General features: G+C 38.3%; 10 protein-coding genes and 2 long non-coding RNA genes across 23 annotated transcripts; 6 read left to right on the forward strand and 6 right to left on the reverse strand.

The window, feature by feature from the left end:
- Nucleotides 1–94: 94 nt before the first annotated feature.
- AT4G24290 (MAC/Perforin domain-containing protein) lies at nucleotides 95–4,147 on the forward strand. 3 transcript variants are annotated; one of them, NM_179102.5, is made up of 8 exons: nucleotides 95–529; nucleotides 887–1,169; nucleotides 1,352–1,590; nucleotides 1,840–2,041; nucleotides 2,206–2,274; nucleotides 2,362–2,548; nucleotides 2,859–3,025; nucleotides 3,173–4,112. In NM_179102.5, exons 2-8 carry the CDS (start codon nucleotides 906–908, stop codon nucleotides 3,863–3,865), a joined length of 1,821 nt encoding a protein of 606 aa, NP_849433.1. In that variant the 5' UTR covers nucleotides 95–529; nucleotides 887–905; the 3' UTR covers nucleotides 3,866–4,112. The 3 variants fall into 3 exon arrangements, with proteins under 3 accessions (NP_849433.1, NP_567698.1, NP_001328303.1); NM_118562.2 differs by having other exon boundaries at nucleotides 332–529; nucleotides 2,362–3,025; nucleotides 3,173–4,078; NM_001341662.1 differs by lacking the exon at nucleotides 95–529 and having other exon boundaries at nucleotides 626–1,169; nucleotides 3,173–4,147.
- An 882-nt stretch (nucleotides 4,148–5,029) lies between these two features.
- AT4G24300 (Peptidase C50, separase) lies at nucleotides 5,030–6,263 on the reverse strand (the record flags this gene model as incomplete). Its single annotated transcript, NM_118563.1, has 4 exons — nucleotides 5,030–5,071; nucleotides 5,701–5,808; nucleotides 5,896–6,076; nucleotides 6,157–6,263. The coding sequence occupies 4 exons, from the start codon at nucleotides 6,261–6,263 to the stop codon at nucleotides 5,030–5,032; spliced, it is 438 nt and encodes a 145-aa protein (NP_194161.1).
- A 589-nt stretch (nucleotides 6,264–6,852) lies between these two features.
- On the forward strand, nucleotides 6,853–7,776 carry AT4G24310 (transmembrane protein, putative (DUF679)). Its single transcript, NM_118564.3, has one exon. It carries the CDS (start codon nucleotides 6,950–6,952, stop codon nucleotides 7,589–7,591), a length of 642 nt encoding a protein of 213 aa, NP_194162.1. The 5' UTR covers nucleotides 6,853–6,949; the 3' UTR covers nucleotides 7,592–7,776.
- A 6-nt stretch (nucleotides 7,777–7,782) lies between these two features.
- AT4G24320 (Ubiquitin carboxyl-terminal hydrolase family protein) lies at nucleotides 7,783–9,544 on the reverse strand. Its single transcript, NM_118565.2, has one exon. The coding sequence runs from the start codon at nucleotides 9,533–9,535 to the stop codon at nucleotides 8,348–8,350; it is 1,188 nt and encodes a 395-aa protein (NP_194163.1). The 5' UTR covers nucleotides 9,536–9,544; the 3' UTR covers nucleotides 7,783–8,347.
- A 17-nt stretch (nucleotides 9,545–9,561) lies between these two features.
- Nucleotides 9,562–12,467, reverse strand: AT4G24330 (hypothetical protein (DUF1682)). Its single transcript, NM_118566.4, has 3 exons — nucleotides 11,278–12,467; nucleotides 10,213–10,416; nucleotides 9,562–10,128 (listed from the first exon to the last, which is right to left on the reverse strand). Exons 1-3 carry the CDS (start codon nucleotides 12,277–12,279, stop codon nucleotides 9,898–9,900), a joined length of 1,437 nt encoding a protein of 478 aa, NP_194164.1. The 5' UTR covers nucleotides 12,280–12,467; the 3' UTR covers nucleotides 9,562–9,897.
- A 953-nt stretch (nucleotides 12,468–13,420) lies between these two features.
- AT4G24340 (Phosphorylase superfamily protein) lies at nucleotides 13,421–15,302 on the forward strand. Its single transcript, NM_118567.3, has 6 exons — nucleotides 13,421–13,777; nucleotides 13,916–13,983; nucleotides 14,213–14,368; nucleotides 14,464–14,667; nucleotides 14,758–14,937; nucleotides 15,043–15,302. Exons 1-6 carry the CDS (start codon nucleotides 13,525–13,527, stop codon nucleotides 15,196–15,198), a joined length of 1,017 nt encoding a protein of 338 aa, NP_567699.1. The 5' UTR covers nucleotides 13,421–13,524; the 3' UTR covers nucleotides 15,199–15,302.
- Nucleotides 15,303–15,422: 120 nt separating this feature from the next.
- On the forward strand, nucleotides 15,423–17,518 carry AT4G24350 (Phosphorylase superfamily protein; the record flags this gene model as incomplete). Of its 4 annotated transcripts, NM_118568.4 has the most annotated exons (6): nucleotides 15,423–15,924; nucleotides 16,058–16,125; nucleotides 16,421–16,576; nucleotides 16,659–16,868; nucleotides 16,967–17,146; nucleotides 17,220–17,518. In NM_118568.4, the coding sequence occupies exons 1-6, from the start codon at nucleotides 15,687–15,689 to the stop codon at nucleotides 17,376–17,378; spliced, it is 1,011 nt and encodes a 336-aa protein (NP_194166.2). In that variant the 5' UTR covers nucleotides 15,423–15,686. The 4 variants fall into 4 exon arrangements, with proteins under 4 accessions (NP_194166.2, NP_001329111.1, NP_001119043.2 ...); NM_001341664.1 differs by having other exon boundaries at nucleotides 16,058–16,576; nucleotides 17,220–17,378; NM_001125571.2 differs by lacking the exon at nucleotides 17,220–17,518 and having other exon boundaries at nucleotides 16,413–16,576; nucleotides 16,967–17,176.
- Nucleotides 16,106–16,435, reverse strand: AT4G07255. Its single transcript, NR_142122.1, has one exon. It is a non-coding gene; the product is annotated as an other RNA (long non-coding RNA).
- AT4G24370 (uncharacterized protein) lies at nucleotides 17,446–18,269 on the reverse strand. The gene has a single exon (NM_118570.3): nucleotides 17,446–18,181. It carries the CDS (start codon nucleotides 18,150–18,152, stop codon nucleotides 17,658–17,660), a length of 495 nt encoding a protein of 164 aa, NP_567700.1. The 5' UTR covers nucleotides 18,153–18,181; the 3' UTR covers nucleotides 17,446–17,657.
- Nucleotides 17,621–17,830, forward strand: AT4G07260. Its single transcript, NR_142123.1, has one exon. It is a non-coding gene; the product is annotated as an other RNA (long non-coding RNA).
- A 158-nt stretch (nucleotides 18,270–18,427) lies between the features above and the next one.
- On the forward strand, nucleotides 18,428–19,769 carry AT4G24380 (dihydrofolate reductase; the record flags this gene model as incomplete). Of its 6 annotated transcripts, NM_118571.5 has the most annotated exons (5): nucleotides 18,428–18,828; nucleotides 18,905–19,003; nucleotides 19,085–19,126; nucleotides 19,211–19,340; nucleotides 19,428–19,769. In NM_118571.5, the coding sequence occupies exons 1-5, from the start codon at nucleotides 18,604–18,606 to the stop codon at nucleotides 19,634–19,636; spliced, it is 705 nt and encodes a 234-aa protein (NP_567701.1). In that variant the 5' UTR covers nucleotides 18,428–18,603. The 6 variants fall into 6 exon arrangements, with proteins under 6 accessions (NP_567701.1, NP_001031707.1, NP_001329756.1 ...); NM_001036630.3 differs by having other exon boundaries at nucleotides 18,463–18,828; nucleotides 19,211–19,767; NM_001341665.1 differs by having other exon boundaries at nucleotides 18,470–18,828; nucleotides 18,905–19,126; nucleotides 19,428–19,636.
- Nucleotides 19,126–22,288, reverse strand: AFB4 (RNI-like superfamily protein). Of its 2 annotated transcripts, NM_118572.3 has the most exons (4): nucleotides 21,415–22,288; nucleotides 20,827–21,325; nucleotides 19,882–20,729; nucleotides 19,126–19,579 (listed from the first exon to the last, which is right to left on the reverse strand). In NM_118572.3, exons 1-3 carry the CDS (start codon nucleotides 22,014–22,016, stop codon nucleotides 19,959–19,961), a joined length of 1,872 nt encoding a protein of 623 aa, NP_567702.2. In that variant the 5' UTR covers nucleotides 22,017–22,288; the 3' UTR covers nucleotides 19,126–19,579; nucleotides 19,882–19,958. The 2 variants fall into 2 exon arrangements, with proteins under 2 accessions (NP_567702.2, NP_974607.1); NM_202878.2 differs by lacking the exon at nucleotides 19,126–19,579 and having other exon boundaries at nucleotides 19,640–20,729; nucleotides 21,415–22,167.
- Between the last annotated feature and the right edge of the window lie 431 nt (nucleotides 22,289–22,719).

The raw sequence follows: 22,719 nt of genomic DNA on the forward strand, positions 1-22,719 counted from the left end.
TGAAATGCTCGAAGTTTTGTTTCGAGCAAGAAAAATATTTTTTGTCGTTGTTATGGGTTCTTTGTTTTCTACTAAAATCCCTTCAGACAGAAGAAAAAAACATAAATTAAATCCCAGCGAAGCATATGTAATAATGTAACAACAATAAAATGTAATAAAATAAAAAAGTAACAACAGGCTGTCAAAATGATAAACAAATAACAACGGAGGAAGAGTAAAGTGGGGAAGAAGATCAATGGGCCCACACACAATTCCCAATTCTTTGACCAATAGTTGACTTTTCTTCCTCGAGTCTTTTTAACTCGCTTCACCTGTTACCATCTACCTTCTTACATTATTATTACTTACTCTCTTAATCACTTTTGATTAACAAAACTAATTTACCATTGAGGGTTTTCTTCTTCCTTCTTCTTCATCCTCTTTGCTGCTATGATTGAGCTCCATGGATCTGCAATCATAGTTCTTCGATTTAGGATTCGTTTAGATCGCGGTTTTTGAGCTCGGTTGGTGAAGACATATGCTTGAAAACGTACTTTAAGCTCCAACTTCGTCTATTTACAATATTCCTTTATTACTTTCATATTCTTCTTTCAAAGTCTTTAAGGGTTATTTTGCAGTCTTTCTATTTGACTTTTGCGCTTTTATTGAATTGATTTTATATGGTGACATTTTGGACTTGGTCTTCTGTTCAAGATTCCTAGGTCATCTAGCTTCAGTTTTTGGTCTATATTTAGAAACTATGATTTCGATTGAGATCTTATTGGTCAGATTCACACTTTGTGTCAGCAATTCTCAGAAATATCTAAAGTGGTGACTTTTGATTGTTTTTGTGTGTTGTTGATTCTGGGCTCTAATTCTCTTTCTTTGATTTTGGTCTGGCCAACAGAGAAGTCTTGTACTGAAGCATGGCTCTTCGGCTACCAGCTTCTAAAGCAGCTGAAGTTGCGATTGGATCTATTGGCTGTGGTTATGATCTAGCTATTGATTTACGGTTGAAGTATTGCAAAGGAGGTTCCAAAGATTCTAGATTACTTGACATTAAAGAAGGTGATGATAATTGTGAGATTGTTTTACCTGGTGGAATCTCCATTCCTAATGTTTCCAAGTCTATCAAATGCGATAAAGGGGAGCGTATGCGGTTTAGGTCCGATATTCTTCCTTTCCAACAGGTAACTTTTCGTTGAAAAGTATTGGTTTGTGTTGTTGTAGGTTTTGAGTGGATAAGATCGCCATCTGTTGAAGCCTTTATCTAGTTTCCTTGTACATTGTTCTAGAGAGTAAATTTCCTTCATAGCATTTTGGATGCCTTAGTTATTAACATTTTGTTAACATTTTTCTTATGGTTTGCTAGATGGCAGAGCAGTTCAACCAGGAACTATCTTTGGCTGGGAAAATCCCGTCAGGTCTCTTCAATGCCATGTTTGAATTCTCGAGCTGTTGGCAGAAAGACGCAGCCTACACCAAAAACCTTGCTTTTGATGGGGTTTTCATCTCATTATACTCGGTGGCTTTGGACAAATCTCAAGTGTTACTCCGTGAGCATGTTAAGCAGGCTGTTCCATCAACATGGGACCCTGCTGCATTGGCAAGGTGATGTTCTGTCTTCATAATAGGATTGTATGTATGTAAAGTCTATGGAAAGTTACTTACATCTGCATATTTTTCTGTGAAATTGTTCGATGGTCGTTTCCTTGGCCCAATGTCTTTTCACTGGATGAAATTGTTTTTGTATGACTTAAGAATTACGTCTTACTTGTTGTAGGCGTTGTTTCATTAGTAATATTTCTTCAGTAATTGGAGGGTTTATGACTAACACTTAGTCAAATGTTTCTTTACCAGGTTTATAGATATTTATGGGACGCATATAATTGTTAGTGTTAAGATGGGAGGAAAAGATGTGATTTATGCAAAACAACAACACTCCTCAAAACTTCAGCCTGAGGATCTGCAGAAAAGGTTAAAAGAGGTGGCAGATAAGAGGTTCGTGGAAGCTAGCGTAGTGCATAATACGGGTTCAGAAAGAGTACAAGCAAGTAGTAAGGTCTGTGAAATAGTTATTATTATTTTTGTTTCCCATCATCAAAACTTTCTTGTTTGTGCATGTCATAAATGTTTTGGCTATTTGACATATAGAAGAATTTCTACTAACAATCTAGTGTTTCGACTCTTAAGTCTGTAATTCCTGTCTTTTATTCCTGGTTTCAGGTGGAAACAAAGGAGCAACGCCTGAGATTTGCAGATACCAGTTCTTTGGGCTCTTATGCAAATAAGGAGGTAATTTCTATTGGTACCATAGCTTATCATAAAGACATGTAATCTGTGTGTTAGCTTCTTTTCTCAGGAGTTACATGTTTTTTGTAGGACTATGTCTTCATGTGCAAGAGGCGAGGTGGAAACGATAACAGAAATCTAATGCATAATGAATGGCTGCAAACAGTTCAGATGGAGCCTGATGTTATCTCCATGTCTTTTATTCCAATTACGTCTTTGCTTAATGGAGTTCCAGGAAGTGGATTCTTAAGCCATGCCATAAATCTGTATCTAAGATGTAAGCCTATAAATCATTTGCGCTTTGTGCATTTCTTTCTGGAGTTATTCTTCATACTAGTGGTTTCTTTTACCTTTAGATTAGAAGTTTGATATAGGTAAAATTAGAATAGTATAATCCCAAATCTTGCGTAATCTCCAAGTCCAGCTGGGTAGTTAGGTTGATACATAGGAGCATAACTTGAAAATTATAGTATTTTTATAAGTCGAAGATGATTTTTTCTGCCATCTGTTATATGATCCGCGTAAGATGAACATACTATAAACGAAAAGCCTTGGGTTAACAATCCAACATTAACTGAGATTTGTAGATAAGCCACCAATTGAAGAGCTGCATCAGTTTCTCGAGTTTCAGCTACCAAGGCAGTGGGCACCCGTTTTTAGTGAACTTCCTCTTGGTCCGCAACGAAAGCAACAAAGTTGTGCGTCTCTGCAATTCAGTTTCTTTGGACCTAAGCTATACGTGAATACCACTCCGGTATGGGTTTGTTTCATCCCTGAATATGTAGCTTGCTGATGCAGGTTTATTTGGTCAGTCAAGTCTGATCTCATTAACCCTGTGTGGTTAGATTTTGTTTAAAGTCCTCCAGTCCTGAGATGCTCGTTCTCGTTTGTCTGGTTTCAGGTTGATGTTGGTAAGAGGCCAATCACTGGCATGCGGCTCTACCTAGAGGGTAGAAGAAGCAACCGTTTGGCAATTCATTTGCAACACCTTTCCTCTCTTCCCAAGATATATCAGCTCGAAGACGATCTAAATAGAAGTATCCGGCAAGAGTCTCATGACCGTCGATACTATGAGAAAGTAAACTGGAAGAACTACTCTCACGTCTGCACAGAGCCTGTCGAATCAGATGATGATCTTTCTGTAGTAACAGGTGCGCAGCTTCATGTAGAGAGCCACGGATTCAAGAACGTGCTCTTCTTGCGCCTTTGTTTCTCTAGAGTTGTGGGAGCAACACTGGTAAAGAATTCTGAATGGGATGAAGCGGTAGGCTTTGCTCCAAAATCAGGACTCATCTCAACGCTAATAAGCCATCACTTCACTGCAGCACAAAAACCACCACCACGACCTGCAGACGTGAATATAAATTCGGCTATATATCCTGGTGGACCACCAGTACCCACGCAAGCTCCAAAACTTTTGAAATTTGTGGATACAAGTGAGATGACAAGAGGGCCGCAAGAATCACCCGGGTATTGGGTTGTATCGGGTGCAAGATTATTGGTGGAGAAAGGCAAAATCTCATTGAAGGTGAAGTATTCTCTATTTACTCCAATATTGGGAGATGAAGTGATCGAGGAAGCCTATGAAGGTTAAGAGAAAATGGTGGTGGTGTGGCTCAGAGACAATGAGAGAAAATAGGATGAGTGGTATGTTTATGTCTGTACGTGTACATTCTTAAGGTTTTGTCGTTTGTAATGTTAATGGTGTGGATGTCTAATATGCCACTGTAAAACTTATATACACGAGAAGTTGGGATCGTGGATATCAAATTTATGGGTTTGAATAGTGACATTGACAAGTTTTGGTACAGCAAAAGAAAAATACAACAAGAAGAACTTAGTAAATATATAAATCAGATCAGCAGGTAGATTTAATCAAGTTTTTCTGTTTATAAATTTATCCCTTGAGGAGATTATAATGGAACAAAGTTTTTCTAGTCCTTATGTGGCCAAGCTCACAATTTTCCTCAACCATTTAAAACAAAAAAAAATTCTAATCCCTATTACCAAACACTTTTATTTCCAAGTATTTAAATATTATTTCTGTTTATTTTCTTAACTCAATTGTCAAACACACAAAAGTTTTTTAATATGTAAAGTTACCATATTTAAATATTTCGAATTTTTATAACCAAATATAGATATTTTGAATATATATTATATTAAAATGCATCGTTTTGTTATAATTGAAATAATCACTAAATTATATGACTAACAATTGTATCACTTTTTACTTGGCATTCCATTTATACATAAATTAATAGAAAGATGATTAAATAAATTATTTTTAGCATTTACAACTAATTATAAAAGAGATTATGAAATCTCTATGTTATCTAATTAGAATATTTATCTAAATAAACAAACCATTATATGAATTCATACATTTAAAACAACAAAATACTTTTTTTTGGTAATAATAACAGTTATAGTTAAATTCCAATACTAAGATTTGGCAAGTCTTCAAAATATATTCAAACTCAAAAATTTTATATTGTTTCACTAACTATCCATCTATAGACTATAATGCATACATTAAATATATTAATCTTAACAGAACAAAATTTTCAATTAATTTTGAATATATTATGCACGAGTCGTTACCTAGTACCAAATGAACTATGTGTTATTTTTCAACAAAGAGAAGTTTGTGTATTTTTTGGATAAAAGAGAAGTTTATGTTAAGAAGTTGAATTAAAGAAAACTGATCTCGAAAGCTCCTCCCCAAATAATGATGAGGAATCAAAATGGGCATCACTCAAACAGCTGCATATCGAACTCTGCTTGAAGACTGCTGGTTCTGGTGTAAGACGAGGAGTGGAGGGAGGAGAGACAATTTTTTCCAGTCTTATCACAGTCTAACGATGATGCCAAAAAGAAAGGCTATGCACTTAAGATGCGCCAAGATCCTCCGGAACTAGGAGAACACTACGGTGATATAAAAATAAAGGCGACAGATGGTTATGAAGGCTTATGAGCTGGCATACTTCTCTGATTTTTTTTTATATTGGTTTTAGCACGAGAGTTTGTTAGGGTATATTGGGTAAGCATGAATGTATAACAGTAAGTGAACCTAAAAGCAATAAAAAAAACTCTTGGGATAACATTCAAGATGAAGTAAATTGAGTTTTTTTTGTTAAGATGATAGCATCTACATTCAAAATGTGTTAATACTCCATGAATAATAATACCAAGTTTAATTTTCTGGAGCTCATGTTTTATCTAAAGAGAACGATGCGCATGACATTCACCTAAAAAAACTTTGGACTAAGTCAAGAAGCTTCGACCAATTTGCTTTAGGTTCAACCTGAGAGAGAATAAGCTATGAGAGTTTCAACATAGCAGAGCAGTGAGTGCCACAAGAAACATAATAATGCCCTAGAAACATCTAATGACTGACTAATCTGGACACGAGACTTTTGCACATACCTGGAATTCACCTGCCACAAATTTCAACACAGACATCATAATTTTAAGATTTAGTGATGTTTTTGCCTCCTTGGACGGAAACAGTAAAGAAAGTACCTGGCGGGAGAACTGGATACAAAACAAGACAGTCAAGGCGTACGAGAGAGAGAGACAGAGACAGAGCCACAGAAGGACATGTAAACTTGGGAAAGTCACCTTATAAAAATGACATTTTGGCAACGGGGATACAGAATATTCCTCTAGTGTAGAGATGCAAAAAGAATGCACAAAAGCCTCATCGAAACGCTCTGCTTCTCTAATTACCGAGAGAGCACACTCTCCCATATCTGACAAGACCAGCTTGAGAAACTTATGGTGTTCATTGGCATCCAAATACCTAGAAAAAAAAGAAGAAGAAGAAGTGAAACTTGTTGACTTGTACAGCAAGGGAAGCATAAGTCTCACGGTTTTATTTACCTTAGCCAGGGTTTTAGCCCTTGTAGAAGAGAAATGCCCCTCAAGTATTGGAGATCGTTCATATCCCGCGACATTGCTACAGACCTGACGATGGACGCCACAACCATGAGTTGGACTCTTGCCAGTTTAGCTCCTCCAAATTCGGGATCTGGTAAAAACGGTACACCTTTGGACTCGGGTTCTCTAACTCTAAAACCATCGTCGTAGGCGGGTCCTTTAAGGTGGTCAAGGACTCTAAAACCATCGTTGTAGGCGTGAGTGAACCAACCCCAGGCCTGGTAACAGTGAATCAGCCCGACTCTCTGAAGCTGGACGGCTAGAGGATCGTAGGAGACCAATTCGCAGCATTCCAAACAGAAATCATACGCGCGGAACAAATCCCTAGGGGATCCTTGGGTGAGGCGTTTATGCAGGAAACACACGGATTTGATGATGAAGGGGATGAATTGCTGCGAGATGGATCCAACGGGAGACCTTTTTTAGTGGAATTAGGTTTACTTTTTTAGTTCCCACCAAAGAGTGCGAATCTCTTTAAAGTTAACGTAACATGCAAATCGATTTTAAAGTTTTTTGTTTAAAGTTGGAGACGAGTAAGAACGAGAGTAATATATAATCAACTTTGAAAGTCTCAACTCTCAAGAAGGAATCAAAAGAGACCCATTGACTTCTCAAAAGTCAAAACATTGATCACGTCAACAACCATCTTCTACACTTAATCGCACGTTCTTCTTGGTATATATTATGATCATAATCATCCATTAATTCTCGAAACAAATAAGAAAAACGAAAGAATATGTCTTCACCATCTTCCCTAACGCAGAGAAACCCAACTAGTTCGCAAGAGCAATCGGAGTCTGTTCCACAGCTAAGGAGGCAGACATCTCAACATGCAGTCATGTCACAGACGCTAACCTCAGCTGCAAACCTGGCAAATCTCCTTCCAACCGGAACGCTCTTAGCTTTCACGCTCCTCATACCCGTCTTTACATCCAATGGTTCATGCGATTACCCGACCCAGGTTTTAACCATAGTGCTCCTCACGCTTCTCTCCATCTCCTGCTTCCTTAGCTCCTTCACTGACAGCGTCAAGGCTGAAGACGGTAACGTTTATTACGGTTTTGCTACTCGTAAGGGCATGTGGGTTTTCGACTACCCTGACCCTGACGGTTTGGGTTTACCCAATCTTAGTAAATACCGGATAAGAATTATTGACTGGATCCACGCCGTTTTGTCGGTTCTTGTGTTTGGTGCGGTGGCTCTGAGGGACAAGAACGCCGTGAGTTGTTTTTATCCGGCGCCAGAGCAAGAAACCAAGAAGGTTTTGGACATTGTTCCAATGGGTGTTGGGGTTATCTGTGGCATGTTGTTCTTGGTTTTTCCGGCGAGAAGGCACGGTATTGGATATCCGGTCACCGGAGACGGGGGTCGTCGTTAGATTTGTTATTTATTTCCAAATAGATATAAGCAATTTGATTATTTAATGTTTGGTTGACTAATTCGCTTGTGCATGTGATCATTTCGTGTTTGTCTCATCTACTTCCAATTCTAATAATGATTTTAATTTTGTTCTTTGTTTAGTGGACAATTATTTACGCAAGCAATCTTATTATACGTTCTGCTTGGTCATAAACTAATAATACACTTAGAGGTGTGAAATGCTTAAGATGCCTTGTCTAATTGAGTTAACACACGATATCAATAAACTGAAAGCTATAAAAAAAAAAACTTGGTTAATTGTTTGATCAGGAAGTGGCTGAACTGAGAGGACCATCCAGGTTGGGACCTTTCAAAAGAGCATGTGGACAACACAGTTCTTGTAAGACTCACACTTGTCATGTTGTTTACTCTGACTTTCATCTCTTGCCATGTTTATTTGAGACATACATGCGTCTTCCCAAAGGAAATAAGAAAACCTGTGGAGGTTTATAAATTCCTTTCTCTGCATCCGTTTTACTTACTTGCAAAATGCAGAGACTCTGTAGCCACTAGCTAAACACCGTTGCTAGCTAGGTAATATGCGAGATCTTGAGTTCTGTTTACTCCAATTGCTGGCAGAGTCGGTCAAGGACTCAAACACAAAATCTTGCACAATGATACCATATCAGCAACCAATTCCATACTCGATTAAGCTGTCCTTACTCGCCCTAGTCATAGCAACTCATTAATTCGACACTACTACTATCCTCTCTGATCAAAGACTGCTGTTATGTGCATAAATTTCACCATCTTCACAAGCTTTGATTACTCTCTTTTTTCGGTTGCTTCTCTCAACTCCATGAACATAGTCTCGTTTCTTCCCTCTCCCTGATTTGCTCATAAGATAAATGTACTGATGTCTGATCCCCATCAATGGATGCTTCTCCAGCAAGAAAACTTTGTGGTAAGCTTCCCTTAGAACAACAGTCTGGGTCCGAATCTTGTGCGACATGTAAAATATACCCGGGTGGTGCACCAAAGCCTTCTTGAACCTCATCCCGAACCCTAAATACTCCCCTAAGCAAATCACATTGTCTGTCTCAGTCTTCTTAGATACTAAAAGGAACAAAAGCTCATGAAGTACTGCGACAGCCCACTTCTCAGCCTGATCACTGTACGACCCCAAGTGAAAAGCATTTTCATAAGGCGAAATGTATGGGAGATTTTGCCATTGCTCCACCCAATTCTTCACCCTTTTATGCAATTCGTACCCTTTGGGGAAATTCATCGAATACCTTATGCGCAACCCTTTTTTCACACGAGACCCATCAATGGTGGCTTCTCTTCTCTCCATTTCCGACACAGGAAGGTTGTTCCGCCGCGAAGATATCGTCAAAGCAAGCGTCTTTTCACCCGTTAACCGATCTTTGATCTCAGTTACTTCAAAGTATTCCGGGTAATCGCCGATCAACGAAGTAATGTAATCGCGAGGGAGACCCAAATCGAACCTGAAACGATCGAGGACATAGAGAGGAAGACTTCCAGCTCCCGTTAGCATCAAGAATTTAGTCAACCGTTGAACAGTGACGTTGCGTTGAGGCGGCGAGAGATGAATCGTCTCTTCTTCTTTGTGGAGAGTGAGAGCTTGGGGAGTGAGACGAACATGGAGAGGATGAGAAGGAGAAGGCTGAAAAGTGGTGAAGACAGAAGGGTATTTCTGGAAAAACGCGGCGGCGGTTATGTGAAGATTGACGAGAGGTTTGAGAAGTGAAAGAGAAGAGAGAGGGAGTGATTTCGACGGAGATGATACGATTCGATCCTTGAGAGAGATAACTTGCTTTAGGTTTTTCTCTCGTTGAACAGCTTCGTCGAGGTAATGGTCACTGACCCATTTGACTCTGGCGTTTACGAAGGTGCGTCTTTGTTGCAGAGCTCTCGCTAGCTTTGTTGTTGCAGCTGCCATTAGAACGCTAAGTGCAATGTTATGAACAGAGAGCTATTTATAACTCTACTACATATGACTTTTGCTATTAATACTGAAATTGGAACACTTGGTTTTGCATAACTAACTGAGAATAAAGGATGTTACTTCAGTGAACAAAGAAGTCAAGGCCTATAACTTCAAAACTCATCTTATGATTCAAAGAGGTCCCGGAGGATTATCGGAAGTAAGGCCTCGGTGCCACTATAGGGGAAATCGTAATGAAGTAAAAATCAACTGCAAGTAGAGAGATTCATGAAAGTTCAAAATATCTAATCGAAAGGACTAAAAAGGGAGTAGCTATTCCAATGGACGACATGACAGTGTGTCCCTTATGCTTGATTCTAGTGACCACGACTCATCTTAACTTTCGGCATTGACTTTTTCATCTGGCGTGCACGTTCTTTTGCTTCTTTCTTCCTTAGAGCCTCGGAGCTAAGCTTTGCCTGTGCCTCCTCCAATATTTTCTTCTTTTCGGCTTTCTTTCTCTGCAATGCCTCTTGTCTCACATTCTCAAGTTCCTTGTACGCTTCCTGAGCCGCCTTTTGCCTAGCACCGTCAGTTTTGTTCCTTGCCTGCATTACAGGTTTTTAGATTTATTCAACCTGTCACAGTTAGTGATAAAATGGCAAGTAATAATAATAAGTTTGCCCCTATACCTGAGAGCTGAGCTTGTAGCGCCCAATTAAGTCAATGTAATACGGAATTAGCGCTATCAACCGAACCATATCATCCATGTGTTTAATATCAGGTAAGGCAAACTTGAAAAGCAGCATCTTCCTGTGTTTGCCAGGATGTTGATCCGAGAAATGCATTGAGATGAAATACTTCCCAAACTTTTCAAAAGACTTGTCACCAAAAACCTACAGAGAACAAATGCATCATTGAAGTCTGATTAGTACAACAGATCATTTGAGTAGAGATACACGCATCAATAAGCAAAGTCAAAACTATCTAAGTCCAATATAATCGATATCCATTGTCCACATCTACAGACATAGATAGCAAGAGTAGGTGACGCTAATCATGCACCAATTGAAAGGCAACTGTGTCACTATTGACAAATAAAATTGAGATATATTTTTAAAATTTACGAGAATGAAACAGTAGACATACCGCAGCAACGGCATTTTCAAACATCAGAGAAAAACACAGTATTCAAATGCTCTTTTGAAACTTTTAATGTAAGCGAGAGGAACATTATACACATTACATACTAGTGCTTCACCCATATCACATTCACAACTCAGGTAGTGATCCTTTAACAAATCCATCGAGCCAAAATATATCATGACAAGGGGAACCTAAGAAATTTTTCAGTACATCATAATTATTCACCCTACATTTCTACACAGTTTGACAACGAGGCTAGGCAGTTGGATTCACACCAAAATAAGAAGATGTTATGGAACTTAGCAAAAGGAACTGCCCAGCTATAGTTCTAAGCTAAGTGATCAGTGATCACTGGAGTTCTTATTCTGATCAAGCGCCTCCCTTTGGAGTAAAAAGAGCTCATTTTTCTTATTCAACATGATTAGAGAAAATCAAAGTCACCAATGAGGCCAGGGCATATAGGGATTGGAGTCAAAACCAGTTACTCTCTCAAAACTTCCTATGAACTTTCATGTTCATCCATAAATCAAATGTTTAGGCTGAAGTCCAAGAAGAAACTAAACTAAACTGCTAAGATTGTCAATCATCAAACAAACAAAAAAGCATCTGACCTGATCAAGTACAACATCGGTGATCATATCTCCAGCTACCTCCTTAGACTCAGAGACCACAGCTAACTCCTCCGTTACCCACTTCCTCCCGCCAGGACTGGGAACCATCCCTCCAAATCTCTGCAGATCCCTCAGCTCCTTGTGCATCGTTTTAGCCGCCTTCTTCCTCGCCATAGCAAACACAATGTGATCCATGGCTTCATCATTCATATACACCTCAAAACTAATCTCATCTTTACAAGGCACGACAGAGTTGAATAGCCTTGAGATCAGATCGTGTCTACTCTTAAGCTCCAAAGTCGCCAAAAGCCCATGGCAATACCTACGCCCACTGGCATAGAACTTAAACACATTCGTCGCTTCTTTCAGCAACAAAGGAGAGTCTTCTCCTTCACCAACTCCAAGCAAACTGAAGTTCTTCTCAAAAATCGTATCTTTAAGACCAAATTTGGAAGCCCAAGCCAAAGCGAGGTTCTCATTTTCACGTTTACCAGTGAAGTAATTGATAGCGTAACCAATCAATATAGAGACGCAAACGATCTCCACAGTGTACGATTGCATCTTCTTCGGAATGTCAGTATCTGGAGTTTCTGAAGCAGACTCAAGATCCGGCGTCTGTGGATCGGCAGGAGAGGAGGCGTCATCGGAAAAAACCGGAGACTCCGTAGATTTCTCGTCCTCCGGCAATCCTTCGAACTCATCTTCATCCCAGTAATCGAAGGAGATGGAGGACGAAGGCTTCACGGTCTGAGTGGGAGGATCAGATTTAGATGCAGGAGTAGAATCAGAATCGGGAGATGGGTCCAGATCCAGAACCGTTGACTCAGACTGAGTCAGAAGAGGAGGACGGAGAGAGTGGTGAAGCTCAGTGGAATCTTCTGAAACATCGTCGTCTTCAGCATCGAAACCTTCGAAGTCGGAAGAGGAAGAAGCGAGAACATGATGGTGGAGGCAGAGGAAAGCGATCAGAGCTATGGAGAAGAGAGAAAAGAGACGATTCATTTTTGGATCCGGAGAGAAGAAGAGTCAGAGCTCCGGAGAAAAAGTTTAAAACTTGTTAATTAGCTGGTTGAGTCGTCGTGCTATAGCCTAAGCCTTGCTTGGCCACCACCACCAGATCCTTTTTTTTTTGTTCCAAAAATTCATCTGACAAATTAAAAATATTAAAGGAAAATAAGAATAAGGTTGAGTTATAATATTTTCTCGTTGGATAGGATATATTAAGATTTCTACCAAAAATCATACCCTAACTAAATTTTCATCCGCGGTATATCGCGGGAACAATTTATACTTTAAAATTAATATATATAAAATTTTGCAATTTGTAACTATCTATGTAGCTATCTATAAAATATTTTTATTTTATAGTTTAGAATTGTTATTAAGTAACGTCCTGCCAAACCCGTCCCGCCAACCCGTCCCGTAAAAAAACTCATTTATTTTATTAATGTTGATCTTATTTATCATATGTTTATGAATCATTTATTTTTAAAATTATCTAGTAATTAAATGCTATCAAATATCTCTGCGGTTTGATGATTATAATTGAATTGTAATAGTCATGCAGAAAAACAATATCAATAATGATAATTTTGTAGTAATTAAATGATATTAAATATTTTGAAAGTTTTATTTTAGTAACCAATCGTGTAGTTAATGTAGAGAGATTTTAGAAAAATTGTTAAATGTCAAATATTTAATTCGAAGATTTTTTTTCTAATTATTAAAAACAAATATTAAAATCCAGTGGCAACCATTGTAAATAAGTCTCAACTACAGAATTTATTTCACAAAATGGCTGCAAAAATGTATATATAGATGTTTAAAGTTAATTTAATAGCCAAATTAATATCTTCTTTCTATCCATAAAATCATACCCTAAGGTTTACTGAGTTTATTAGGATGTATCAATTAAAGCAAAACATCCCTTCTAATTAATCATTTTGAGTGACTGATTAATAAGGAGGACATGTTAATATATGTAGAAGCATTAAAACACGATGGTCTTAAGGCATTAAGCTATTAAGAATTTTTAAAAAGTTTATGCATGGTCTCACACTGACGAATAAAATACGTTATCATCTTTGATCACGAATAAAAAATATTAATGAAACGAGAATCATGTGTAAAGAAGAAAGTTCATACTAGTTTCGGCTCATGTGAGCCTTGTAGAGGTTTGACTTGGATGCTATATATATGTAGACATGAGCTAGGCATTTATCTCAAACCAACCAACCAATATATCAGATGGCTTCCATGGATCACAATCATTTTCTTTTTCCTCTCCTCTTCATCATCATCATCTCTTCCTTGCACGTTTTGCGTGCTTCGACCACACCTTCACACTCACACAAACTAAAATCCGCCACTACCATTAGAAAAATCAACCGTAGAGGACCTTACATTGGCCTTGTGACGGTCTTTGAGACCGAAGAAGATGCTTTTCTCGGCAGTGTTGATTTCAGACTCGATCCTACGCATCCTTTCCTCGATCTCTCTGGTATCTACACTGATCCCTAAAATTACCACTTGAATTGGTTTCTATTAAGTTTTTCTACCTTGAGAGAGTCTCTAGACTCTTGTTCCTTTGAGATGAAAATGTAAGTAGTTTCTGATTTTAATGAGTAAATGAATGCAGGAAGACGTTTTCGTATAGGGAAGATTCATGGAAAGAAGGTTGTGTATGTCAGATGTGGGATAGGAATGGTGAGTAAGTTGACCCCAAAATAAAAAAGTACAACGTGAAAAAGAGTTTATTTGGTTATTGTAATGTTATTTCACGGATCCTAATAAAAAATTGAAATGATAATTAAAAAACATTTATATTAAAATCACAAAATAAATTGATGTACTAAAAAACATTTATATTAAAAGTATCAAACCAAAACTTTCTATAAAAAGGAGATGGTAAATTTTTCTTGAATTTTATTTGAAGGTGAACGCAGCAGCAGCAACACAACAAATGATAGATGTGTTCAGTGTGAAAGGGATTGTGCATTTTGGGATTGCTGGAAATATAAACAACTCGATGTCCATAGGAGATGTGAGCATCCCTAAGCAAATCACGAATGCTGGCTTGTGGGATTGGCTGGTATATACAAAATTTACATGCACAAGTTTTGTTATTGATAAATAATTGCTTCTCCTTCATATTGTCTGATGATTTTAGTTCTGATCGTCAAACAGAATCCAGGCAAAGCAAAAGGAAATGAGGATGTAGCGTACTTAGATGTCGGGAACTATAATGTTCCACAAGGAAACAATAAGTTAGGAACTATTGGATACAGTTACGAGGAATTATATTCAGTCAGTGGTCACATCAATTCACCAAAGAAAGTGTTTTGGATTAATACAACTCAAGAGTGGCTTCATCTTGCAGCTGATCTTGAGGTTGTTAAGAATGACATATGATTAGATTAGAATATATTTTTTCTAACAAAAGACTTTATTCCATGGTTGATGGTTGTTGTATGAATGTAGAAGATGGAGCTATTGCAGTGTGTGAATGCAAGTCTGTGTCTTCCAAATAAACCCAAAGTAGTAGTTGGATTAAAAGCAGCCACTGCTGACATATTTGTGGATAATGCAGCCTATAGAAATTTCTTATACGATACTTTTGGAGTTTCCTCCTCAGACATGGAGAGTTCTGCTGTGGCCATGGTAATTATTCACGTTTCTAACATTGTGATTCATTCCTTTCACTCCATTTTTTTTTTCATTGAACTTTCACTTAATTTTGTTTGCATGTGTTTTGGATTCGACCAGACTTGCGTGTCAAATGGGTATCCCCTAATTGTGATAAGAGGATTATCAGATTTAGCAGGAGTAGGAGATAACACTGTTCGAAAGTTTGGATCTTTGGCTGCCACTAACACTGCCAAAGCTGTTTTAGAGTTCATTAAAAAGCTCCCACCGTCATAATTCCTACGTGTAACCTATCATTATGGATGTTTGAATCTGTATTTTCCCTAGTTTTTCTACGTACGTTAAAAATAAAATTAATAAAATCTGTTTTTCTTTTCTTTAATCAGCTTCTTGCATGGAACACTTTAATTTCAGCCTTCAAAACTAGAATTACAGGTCTCTTTGTTCATATCAACGATCCCGTGACAGCAACAATTCAAATATGGGCAAAAATATTTTGTGTTTATAAAATAGTATTTTTTTGGAAATTTGTAGAGCGTGTATTATCGTCCACAAAATTTATTTTAGTGGTATTGTAGGATATTTGTCAAAAAAAAAAAAAGTGCGCAGCCAGCAGCCCCTCATGTTTAATGCATACACAAAGGTTATATCAGCTAGTCTAGAGACGAGAAGCACGTGGAAAGAAGAAACTATCAAGTTGGACTTGGATGATATATATATATATGCAGCTGTGGATTTGAATCGTAAACCAACCAACCAATCAGATGGACCACACTCTTTCTCTTCTTCCATTTCTCTTCATCATAATCATTTCTTCCTTCCATGTTTTGCCTGTTTCACCCACACCTTCACACAAACTAAAATCCGCCACTACCATCAGAAAACTCAACCGCGGAGGACCTTACATCGGTCTCGTGACGGTCATTGCGACCGAAGAAAATGCTTTTCTCCGCAGTGTCGATTTCAGACCTGACCCTACTCATCCCTTCTTGGATCTCTCTGGTATCCACTTGAATCAAATAACTTTTTCAAGTTTTCTAACGTAAATAGAGTCTTTTGTTTTGCTTAAATGGAAGTTAGTACTTTTGAGATGAAAATATTAGTAGTTTCTGATTTAATAACCTTATGTATACAGGGAGACGTTTTCGAATAGGGAAGATTCATGGAAAGAAGGTTGTGTATGTTAGATGTGGGAGAGGAATGGTGAGTAACCACAACATTAAATTATCCAAAACAGAACAAAAAAAACTACAACAAAATAAAGAAGTTTATATGGCTCTTATTTCTTATCTAAAAGTAGTATACAAAAAGGGAATGGGCACACACCAAAATATCCTGATCCGTATACAATAATTGAAATGATGAATTGATGATAAAACTTATATTAAGTTTTAATATAGTTAGTAAGTAGTATAGTATATTAAAGATGCATATTAGTAAATGTAATCCATATGAAAAGTAGCAAACGAACACTTATATTAAGACAAAAGAATTGCAGGTGAATGGAGCAGCAGCAACACAACAGATGATAGATGTGTTCAATGTGAAAGGGATAGTGCATTTTGGGATTGCTGGAAATATGAACAACTCAATGTCCATAGGAGATGTGAGCATCCCTAAGCAAATTACGAATGCTGGCTTGTGGGATTGGCTGGTAAGTATAATAGTTACACAAGTTTGATTGCTTCTTCTTCTTCATATTGTCTGATCCATGCTTTTGGTTCTGAGTAAAACAGAATCCAGACAAAGTAAAGGGAGTTGAGGATATAGCGTACTTAGATGTCGGAAACTATAATGTTCCAAAAGGAGATGGCGACAATGAGTTAGGGAGTATTGGATATAATTACGAGCAACTATATTCAGTCACTGGTCACATCAATGCACCTCAGAATGTGTTTTGGATCAACACAACTCAAGAGTGGCTTCATCTTGCAGCTGATCTAGAGGTTGTTAAGAGCTATACAACATACTGATTAGATTATAGATTATAAACAATAACGGTTCCATTGTTAACAACGGTTTTTCGTGTGGTATACGGTGGCAGAAGATGGAGCTATCGCAGTGTGTAAATGCAAGTTTGTGTCTTCCAAAGAAACCAAAATTGGTAGTTGGATTGAAAGCAGCCACTGCTTACATATTTGTGGATAATGCAGCCTATAGAAATTTCTTATACGATACTTTTGGAGTCTCCTCCTCTGATATGGAGAGTTCTGCAGTAGCCATGGTAATTTTGAATCCATTAATTTTTACATAATTTTGATCGTTAAGTGATATGTTTGTGTTGTGGATTTGACCAGACATGCGCATCAAATGGGTATCCGATAATTGTGATAAGGGGTTTATCAGATTTAGCTGGAGAAGGAGGAGATAACACTGTTCATAAGTTTGGATCTTTGGCTGCCACTAACACTGCCAAAGCTGTTTTAGAGTTCATTAGGAAGCTCCCACCGTACTAATTCCTCTAGTGTAACCTATTTATCATGAATGTTTGAATCTAGTTCTCTAGTTCATATCAACGAACCCGTGACAACAAATGATTTGGATTGTTATCAAATTCCATTTTCCATGATCGTAACAATGACAACACTTTTATCTCATATATCTACGAAATGCAACATTCGAAAAATTAACAATCTCATTGCAAATTCCAAACTTTCACTCATTCTAGCGACAATCTTTAACAAGCACAAAAAGGGATGTATATATACCTTACAAGAGAAGCCAAATTGTTAAAATTAAGGTTTAACATCTCTAGTTGAATCATTCTCATCATCGCTATCGCAATTCTGGCTTTGCTCATCGTCAGAAGACGGAGACGGATCGAGACGGGCTGCGTCTATAGCCCATTGGATCAGCTTATCCACTTCAGCATCTTCTCCGATTTCATCACCATCTTCTCCGATTTCATCCTGAAGAAGAACAGAGGACGAAGAAGACGCGGAGGGGAGAGAAGTTTTCAGAGCCGCGAATCTAAGCATGAGATCTTCTGGTGTTTCTTCAACCACATCCTTTGATTTCGGCTGCATTCTCGGCCGTTGTTTCTGTTGTTGCTGCTGATCCTTCTTCTTTTGAGATTTGAGAGCGAGAAATCTAGAGTGAAGATCTGGATCTAAGTAATCGGAAGAAGATCGAGAAGTGTGAGAATCAACAGAGAGCTTTAGTATCATCTCATCTTGAGCTGCTTGAAGCAACTGTTCAACTTCGTCTTCTTCCTTGCCTCCTCTCCTCATCTCTCGAATCTGTTGATCTCAAAATCGATTTTCAAAAACCGAATTGCGACTTTATGATCTCTATACAAAACCGGTTTAGTATAGGGTCGATTTTAATTGGACCAACGCCTAACTTACGGGCACACGATGTCGTTTCCCACGCGGTTTAGATTCCAAATTTCCGTGAGATGTTTATTTGATCTCCACCGTCCAATGGAAACTCTGATTATTTCGTTGCCGTTGATCTTTGACCAAAAATTGCCAACCAATCAGTTTGGCCCAATAAGAAAAGGAAGAAAACCTGAATTTCACTTAATCTATCGGCCCTTTTTTGGTATTTCCCATGTGCGATAAATTTATACGATCAAATGTGAACCACGATGGTTCCTGGAAGAAGGAAGAGATTTGCAGCAACAGAGCGTTATAAAAAGGCGAAGCAAGAGGGAAGACAACAGATAACAAATTGTGAAGAATGGGAAGCGAAGGAAGATCGATTGCGAGGAAGCCAAGGTTTTTGTGTCTCCATGGATTTCGTACGAGCGGAGAGATAATGAAGATACAGCTTCATAAATGGCCTAAATCTGTAATTGATAGACTCGATCTCGTGTTTCTCGATGCACCTTTTCCTTGTCAAGGCAAATCTGATGTCGAAGGCATCTTTGATCCTCCTTATTACGAGTGGTTTCAATTCAACAAGGTCCTTTGTTTTTCTTCACTTTCTTCTCTTTATTCTTTTGATTCGTATGTGTACTAACGTTGTAATTTGGATTCAGGAATTCACCGAGTATACGAATTTCGAGAAATGTTTGGAGTACCTGGAGGATCGTATGATCAAGCTTGGTCCTTTCGATGGTCTCATTGGGTTTTCCCAGGTAAGTTATCTACATTTGAAATTGCATCAACAGAGTCTGATTTGTGTACTCTCTTTGAAAACTCTAAATTTGATTTTGCAGGGTGCAATTTTGTCTGGGGGTTTACCAGGACTGCAAGCTAAGGTACGTCAATACTAATGACACTATAGTATTCATGATCATATTTATTTACAAATTCTGTTTCTGATTCATTTACAACTTTTGCAGGGAATTGCATTTCAGAAAGTACCAAAGATTAAGTTTGTTATAATCATTGGAGGAGCTAAGCTCAAATCCGCCAAATTGGCCGAGAATGCATATTCGTCTTCCTTGGAAACTCTCTCCCTCCACTTTTTAGGTACATTCTGCAAAAGCTGATTTGAAAATTCTTCAAAACCTTGTTCATTGATGATCGAGAATCTGATAAATGGCTTGTTTGTTGCAGGAGAGACTGATTTTCTGAAACCTTACGGAACTCAGCTGATAGAATCGTACAAGAATCCGGTGGTTGTCCATCATCCCAAAGGCCATACTGTCCCAAGGCTTGATGAGAAAAGCTTGGAGAAAGTTACCGCATTTATCGATACCTTAGAGCATCTGGTGATGGAGGAAGACAAGAATGGTGAAGAAAATACTAGTAAGCCAACAAAATAGATAAGCTTAAAATGTTATGTATAACGAATAATTCTTTGGATAATAATCGTGCAATGACTGTAAATAAATCTGGCAATGTTTGCGAAAAAACAATTATTACAACACAAACAATAATAGACGATTCTTTCGTTCATTTTCATACATTGTCTTCCTTTGAGCTATAATACTCTTCTTGGTGTATATAACGAATCCAAAGAAGAGTGAAAATGGCAAAACAAATCATGCAGTGTACCTGAAGCACTTACAGTTTACAAACACATTATCTTCTGCTTGCTAGTTTTGCTTTTCCCCAATCATGGCCTCATTTGCACCAAAGTTTTTCTCATAAAATTGTTACAAACTTTGGAGCATCCTTCCTTGGGCCATCAAGGGATCGATACAAGTACAATGTCTCAACATAATCCCCAGTGACAGTGTCTTCGTCATCATCACCATCGGCTCCAAATACTTCCACGACTACATTAGGCAGAGCATGAGAAACACCCCTGCAGCCTCCACGGGATATGAGACATGACGACAACCAAACAAACCTCATATTGGAATACCGATGCATACCAGAGCGCAATCCAACATCTCCAAAGGGACTGTCCCTGATCTCAAGCTTTTGTAGTTTAGGACAACCCTCAAGAACGTATCTCAGAGCCTTGTCACTGTTCCCAGCAAACGCTACAGATAGCGTACGGATCAATTTCCCATATTCTCCTATATAGCTAAAAGCTTCATCTGTTAGTAACCCTGATACTGCAAGTCGGGTTAGCTTCTTGCAGTTTTTAACAATGGCACCAAATCCATCGTCCATTGGCTTTCCTGTCACGTGGTCAGGCCTATGGCGACCCATTATGCAAAGTCTAAACACAGTAAGCTGCGGGCAGTTCTCCGACATGGCTGTCACAGCTCCATTGGTCATATTCTGGCAAAAGTACAGGATAGATTCCAGTTTCCTACAGCCCTCTGAAATTGCTTGGAGGCCTACTCCCGAGACAGGACCTTCACTGTCTTCACGAGGATCAAAAGGGAAAATCCGAAGCTCACGGAGCTCCTTGCATGTGGCAGCCACTGCCTGTAGTCCTTCATCACGTATCGAGTCAAGAGCCTGCATTATAAAAGTTTCAAGATACGCATGTAACTCAAAGTCCTCGGTTAAAGGATATTACACTATACTATACAATGAGATCAATAAAGATACATACCCAGAAGACTCGGATATTGTGACAGTTGCTTATGATGGGCTTGAGCATGTGAGGAGAAATGTTAGCATAACTGAAGTTAAGAGAGGTGAGATTAGCACAAACTGAAGAGATGGCTAGGAGGTATTCCGGTCTAAATTCCCTGAATCCTGAGAGACAAACTATGGATTTACAAGCACGAAAAGCAGCTGCATAATCCGGTTGTTGTTCTCCCTGAGGCACATTGTCTGGACTAAATGACCCCGTCCCAAGACTCGTTAACTGCGGCGCTCGAACCATTAGTCGATGCAGCTCTTCAAGGGAAACAAACCTGTTCGTTCTAAGTTTCTTCAAGAATGGTGACCTAACCACGAGCTCCTCCAATGCCTTGAAATTGATAGGGGATTCAACACAGTCAAAAGACAAAGACTCCAGATGAGTTTCACCCTCAGGAAAACAAGAAATCCAATCCAACTCATCATCTGTGACTTCTGACTCCATCAAATCAAGGACCTTTAGCTGCCTGAAAACAAAGTCCCACTTGATAAGCATTTCTAGAAGACTCTGAGAACAAACAAACAAACAAACAAAGAGAAGAGATCTACAAAGTACCTGCATTTGTTAGCAACAATAGCAATACCACTAGTCCCAAAACCTTCACAGCAGACCAAAGTAAGCTCTTTGAACCCAGGAAACGACTCAGCAAGAAGAGCCAAATCATCATCCGTAACAAACATACGCTTCAAATGAACCTTCTCGAGCCAAGGATAAGCCTTAGCTGTAGCAGCAACCCAAGGAGAGAATTGAGCTCCCCAATTAGGAGGCATGAGATTAAAATCAGCAAACCTAGGTTTCCCTTTAAGCACAAGAGACCTAACACGCTTGAACCGGTGAATAAGCCGAGCAGGAGAGAGCGAGTAACAGTTTCCAATAAAAACCTCTAATCGAGTCTGAGCCTCGACGCGATACCACGATCTGCAGACCAATGAGACTGCGTTGCGATCGCATCTGGAAGTGAGGAACTGAAGCACGTTCTCTAAAACGTTCTCAAGGACATGATCTGGACACGGCGGGGGAGAAGATTTGAAATTTCGAGACTTGTTCGTGAATGTAGCGGCGGAGGAAGAAGAGGAGGAGGAGGAGCAAGGTGGATTTAAGTTGAGATATTTCTCAACATCCTCTGACATTTTAGCTGAGCTATCTTCTTCTGTCATACAAGTAAGTGATGAAAAACAAGAAAGACTCTGACTTTGATCTTATCCAGAATTTATGAGCTCAGGTGCTCTCTTTCTGATACAAAATCTGATTCAGATGAAGAAGAGAGATAGGTGAAAAAGGAGCTGGTCTTGGTGTTTGGACTCTCTCTCTCTCTCCATTTTCACCTCCATTATTTAGGAGACTATGTAAAAGAAAAAAAAACAAATATTTTTGGTTTTGCACATTATTTTTGTTGATGAAGAAATAAAAAGAATCATCAAGTATTTTGTGACCAAACATGATTTTTAATCCTATTAAAGATTTGTACTTCTATTTTAAGGTGTGACAGGTGACATTTAGAGTTTTATGTAAGTGGTAATCATGTAAACTTGTTGAATCTTAACCAAAATTAAAAGGATTTAAAAGTGTTTTGTACTGTTTCTTTAAATGAATAATACTAATATCTAAAGTCACTTTCATCCTTTTTTAAGTTAATGCATTTTACATGAATTTAATTTTTATCATACAATCAACTTTTCGATTGTGTTCTCTTAAGAAGGCCTCAAGGCTTTCGTGTAAAGGAAAAATGTTTGGGCTTATTATATCTCATAATATGGTGGCCAAAACAAGATCAAAGGTGATTAATGGTTGGTTTACTGCCAATAATGGGTTTTGAAGATAAGTGTACTGTATGCCTTATTCGATTATCTTTTCAAAAAT

This window comes from Arabidopsis thaliana, chromosome 4, assembly GCF_000001735.4.
Source record: "Arabidopsis thaliana chromosome 4, partial sequence".
NCBI lineage: Eukaryota > Viridiplantae > Streptophyta > Magnoliopsida > Brassicales > Brassicaceae > Arabidopsis > Arabidopsis thaliana.

Coding starts and splice junctions, on each gene's coding strand:
- AT4G24290 (NM_179102.5), top strand. CDS start 906: ATGGCTCTTCGGCTACCAGCTTCTAAAGCAGCTGAAGTTGCGATTGGA. Junction 1,170..1,351: donor ATATTCTTCCTTTCCAACAG/GTAACTTTTCGT, acceptor ATGGTTTGCTAG/ATGGCAGAGCAGTTCAACCA. Junction 2,275..2,361: donor GCTCTTATGCAAATAAGGAG/GTAATTTCTATT, acceptor TGTTTTTTGTAG/GACTATGTCTTCATGTGCAA.
- AT4G24310 (NM_118564.3), top strand. CDS start 6,950: ATGTCTTCACCATCTTCCCTAACGCAGAGAAACCCAACTAGTTCGCAA.
- AT4G24320 (NM_118565.2), bottom strand. CDS start 9,535: ATGGCAGCTGCAACAACAAAGCTAGCGAGAGCTCTGCAACAAAGACGC.
- AT4G24330 (NM_118566.4), bottom strand. CDS start 12,279: ATGAATCGTCTCTTTTCTCTCTTCTCCATAGCTCTGATCGCTTTCCTC. Junction 10,417..11,277: donor CCGATGTTGTACTTGATCAG/GTCAGATGCTTT, acceptor TGTTCTCTGTAG/GTTTTTGGTGACAAGTCTTT. Junction 10,129..10,212: donor GCTACAAGCTCAGCTCTCAG/GTATAGGGGCAA, acceptor CCTGTAATGCAG/GCAAGGAACAAAACTGACGG.
- AT4G24340 (NM_118567.3), top strand. CDS start 13,525: ATGGCTTCCATGGATCACAATCATTTTCTTTTTCCTCTCCTCTTCATC. Junction 13,778..13,915: donor TCCTTTCCTCGATCTCTCTG/GTATCTACACTG, acceptor AAATGAATGCAG/GAAGACGTTTTCGTATAGGG. Junction 13,984..14,212: donor TCAGATGTGGGATAGGAATG/GTGAGTAAGTTG, acceptor TTTTATTTGAAG/GTGAACGCAGCAGCAGCAAC.
- AT4G24370 (NM_118570.3), bottom strand. CDS start 18,152: ATGAGGAGAGGAGGCAAGGAAGAAGACGAAGTTGAACAGTTGCTTCAA.
- AFB4 (NM_118572.3), bottom strand. CDS start 22,016: ATGACAGAAGAAGATAGCTCAGCTAAAATGTCAGAGGATGTTGAGAAA. Junction 21,326..21,414: donor ATTGTTGCTAACAAATGCAG/GTACTTTGTAGA, acceptor CTTTGTTTTCAG/GCAGCTAAAGGTCCTTGATT. Junction 20,730..20,826: donor ACAATATCCGAGTCTTCTGG/GTATGTATCTTT, acceptor TTTATAATGCAG/GCTCTTGACTCGATACGTGA.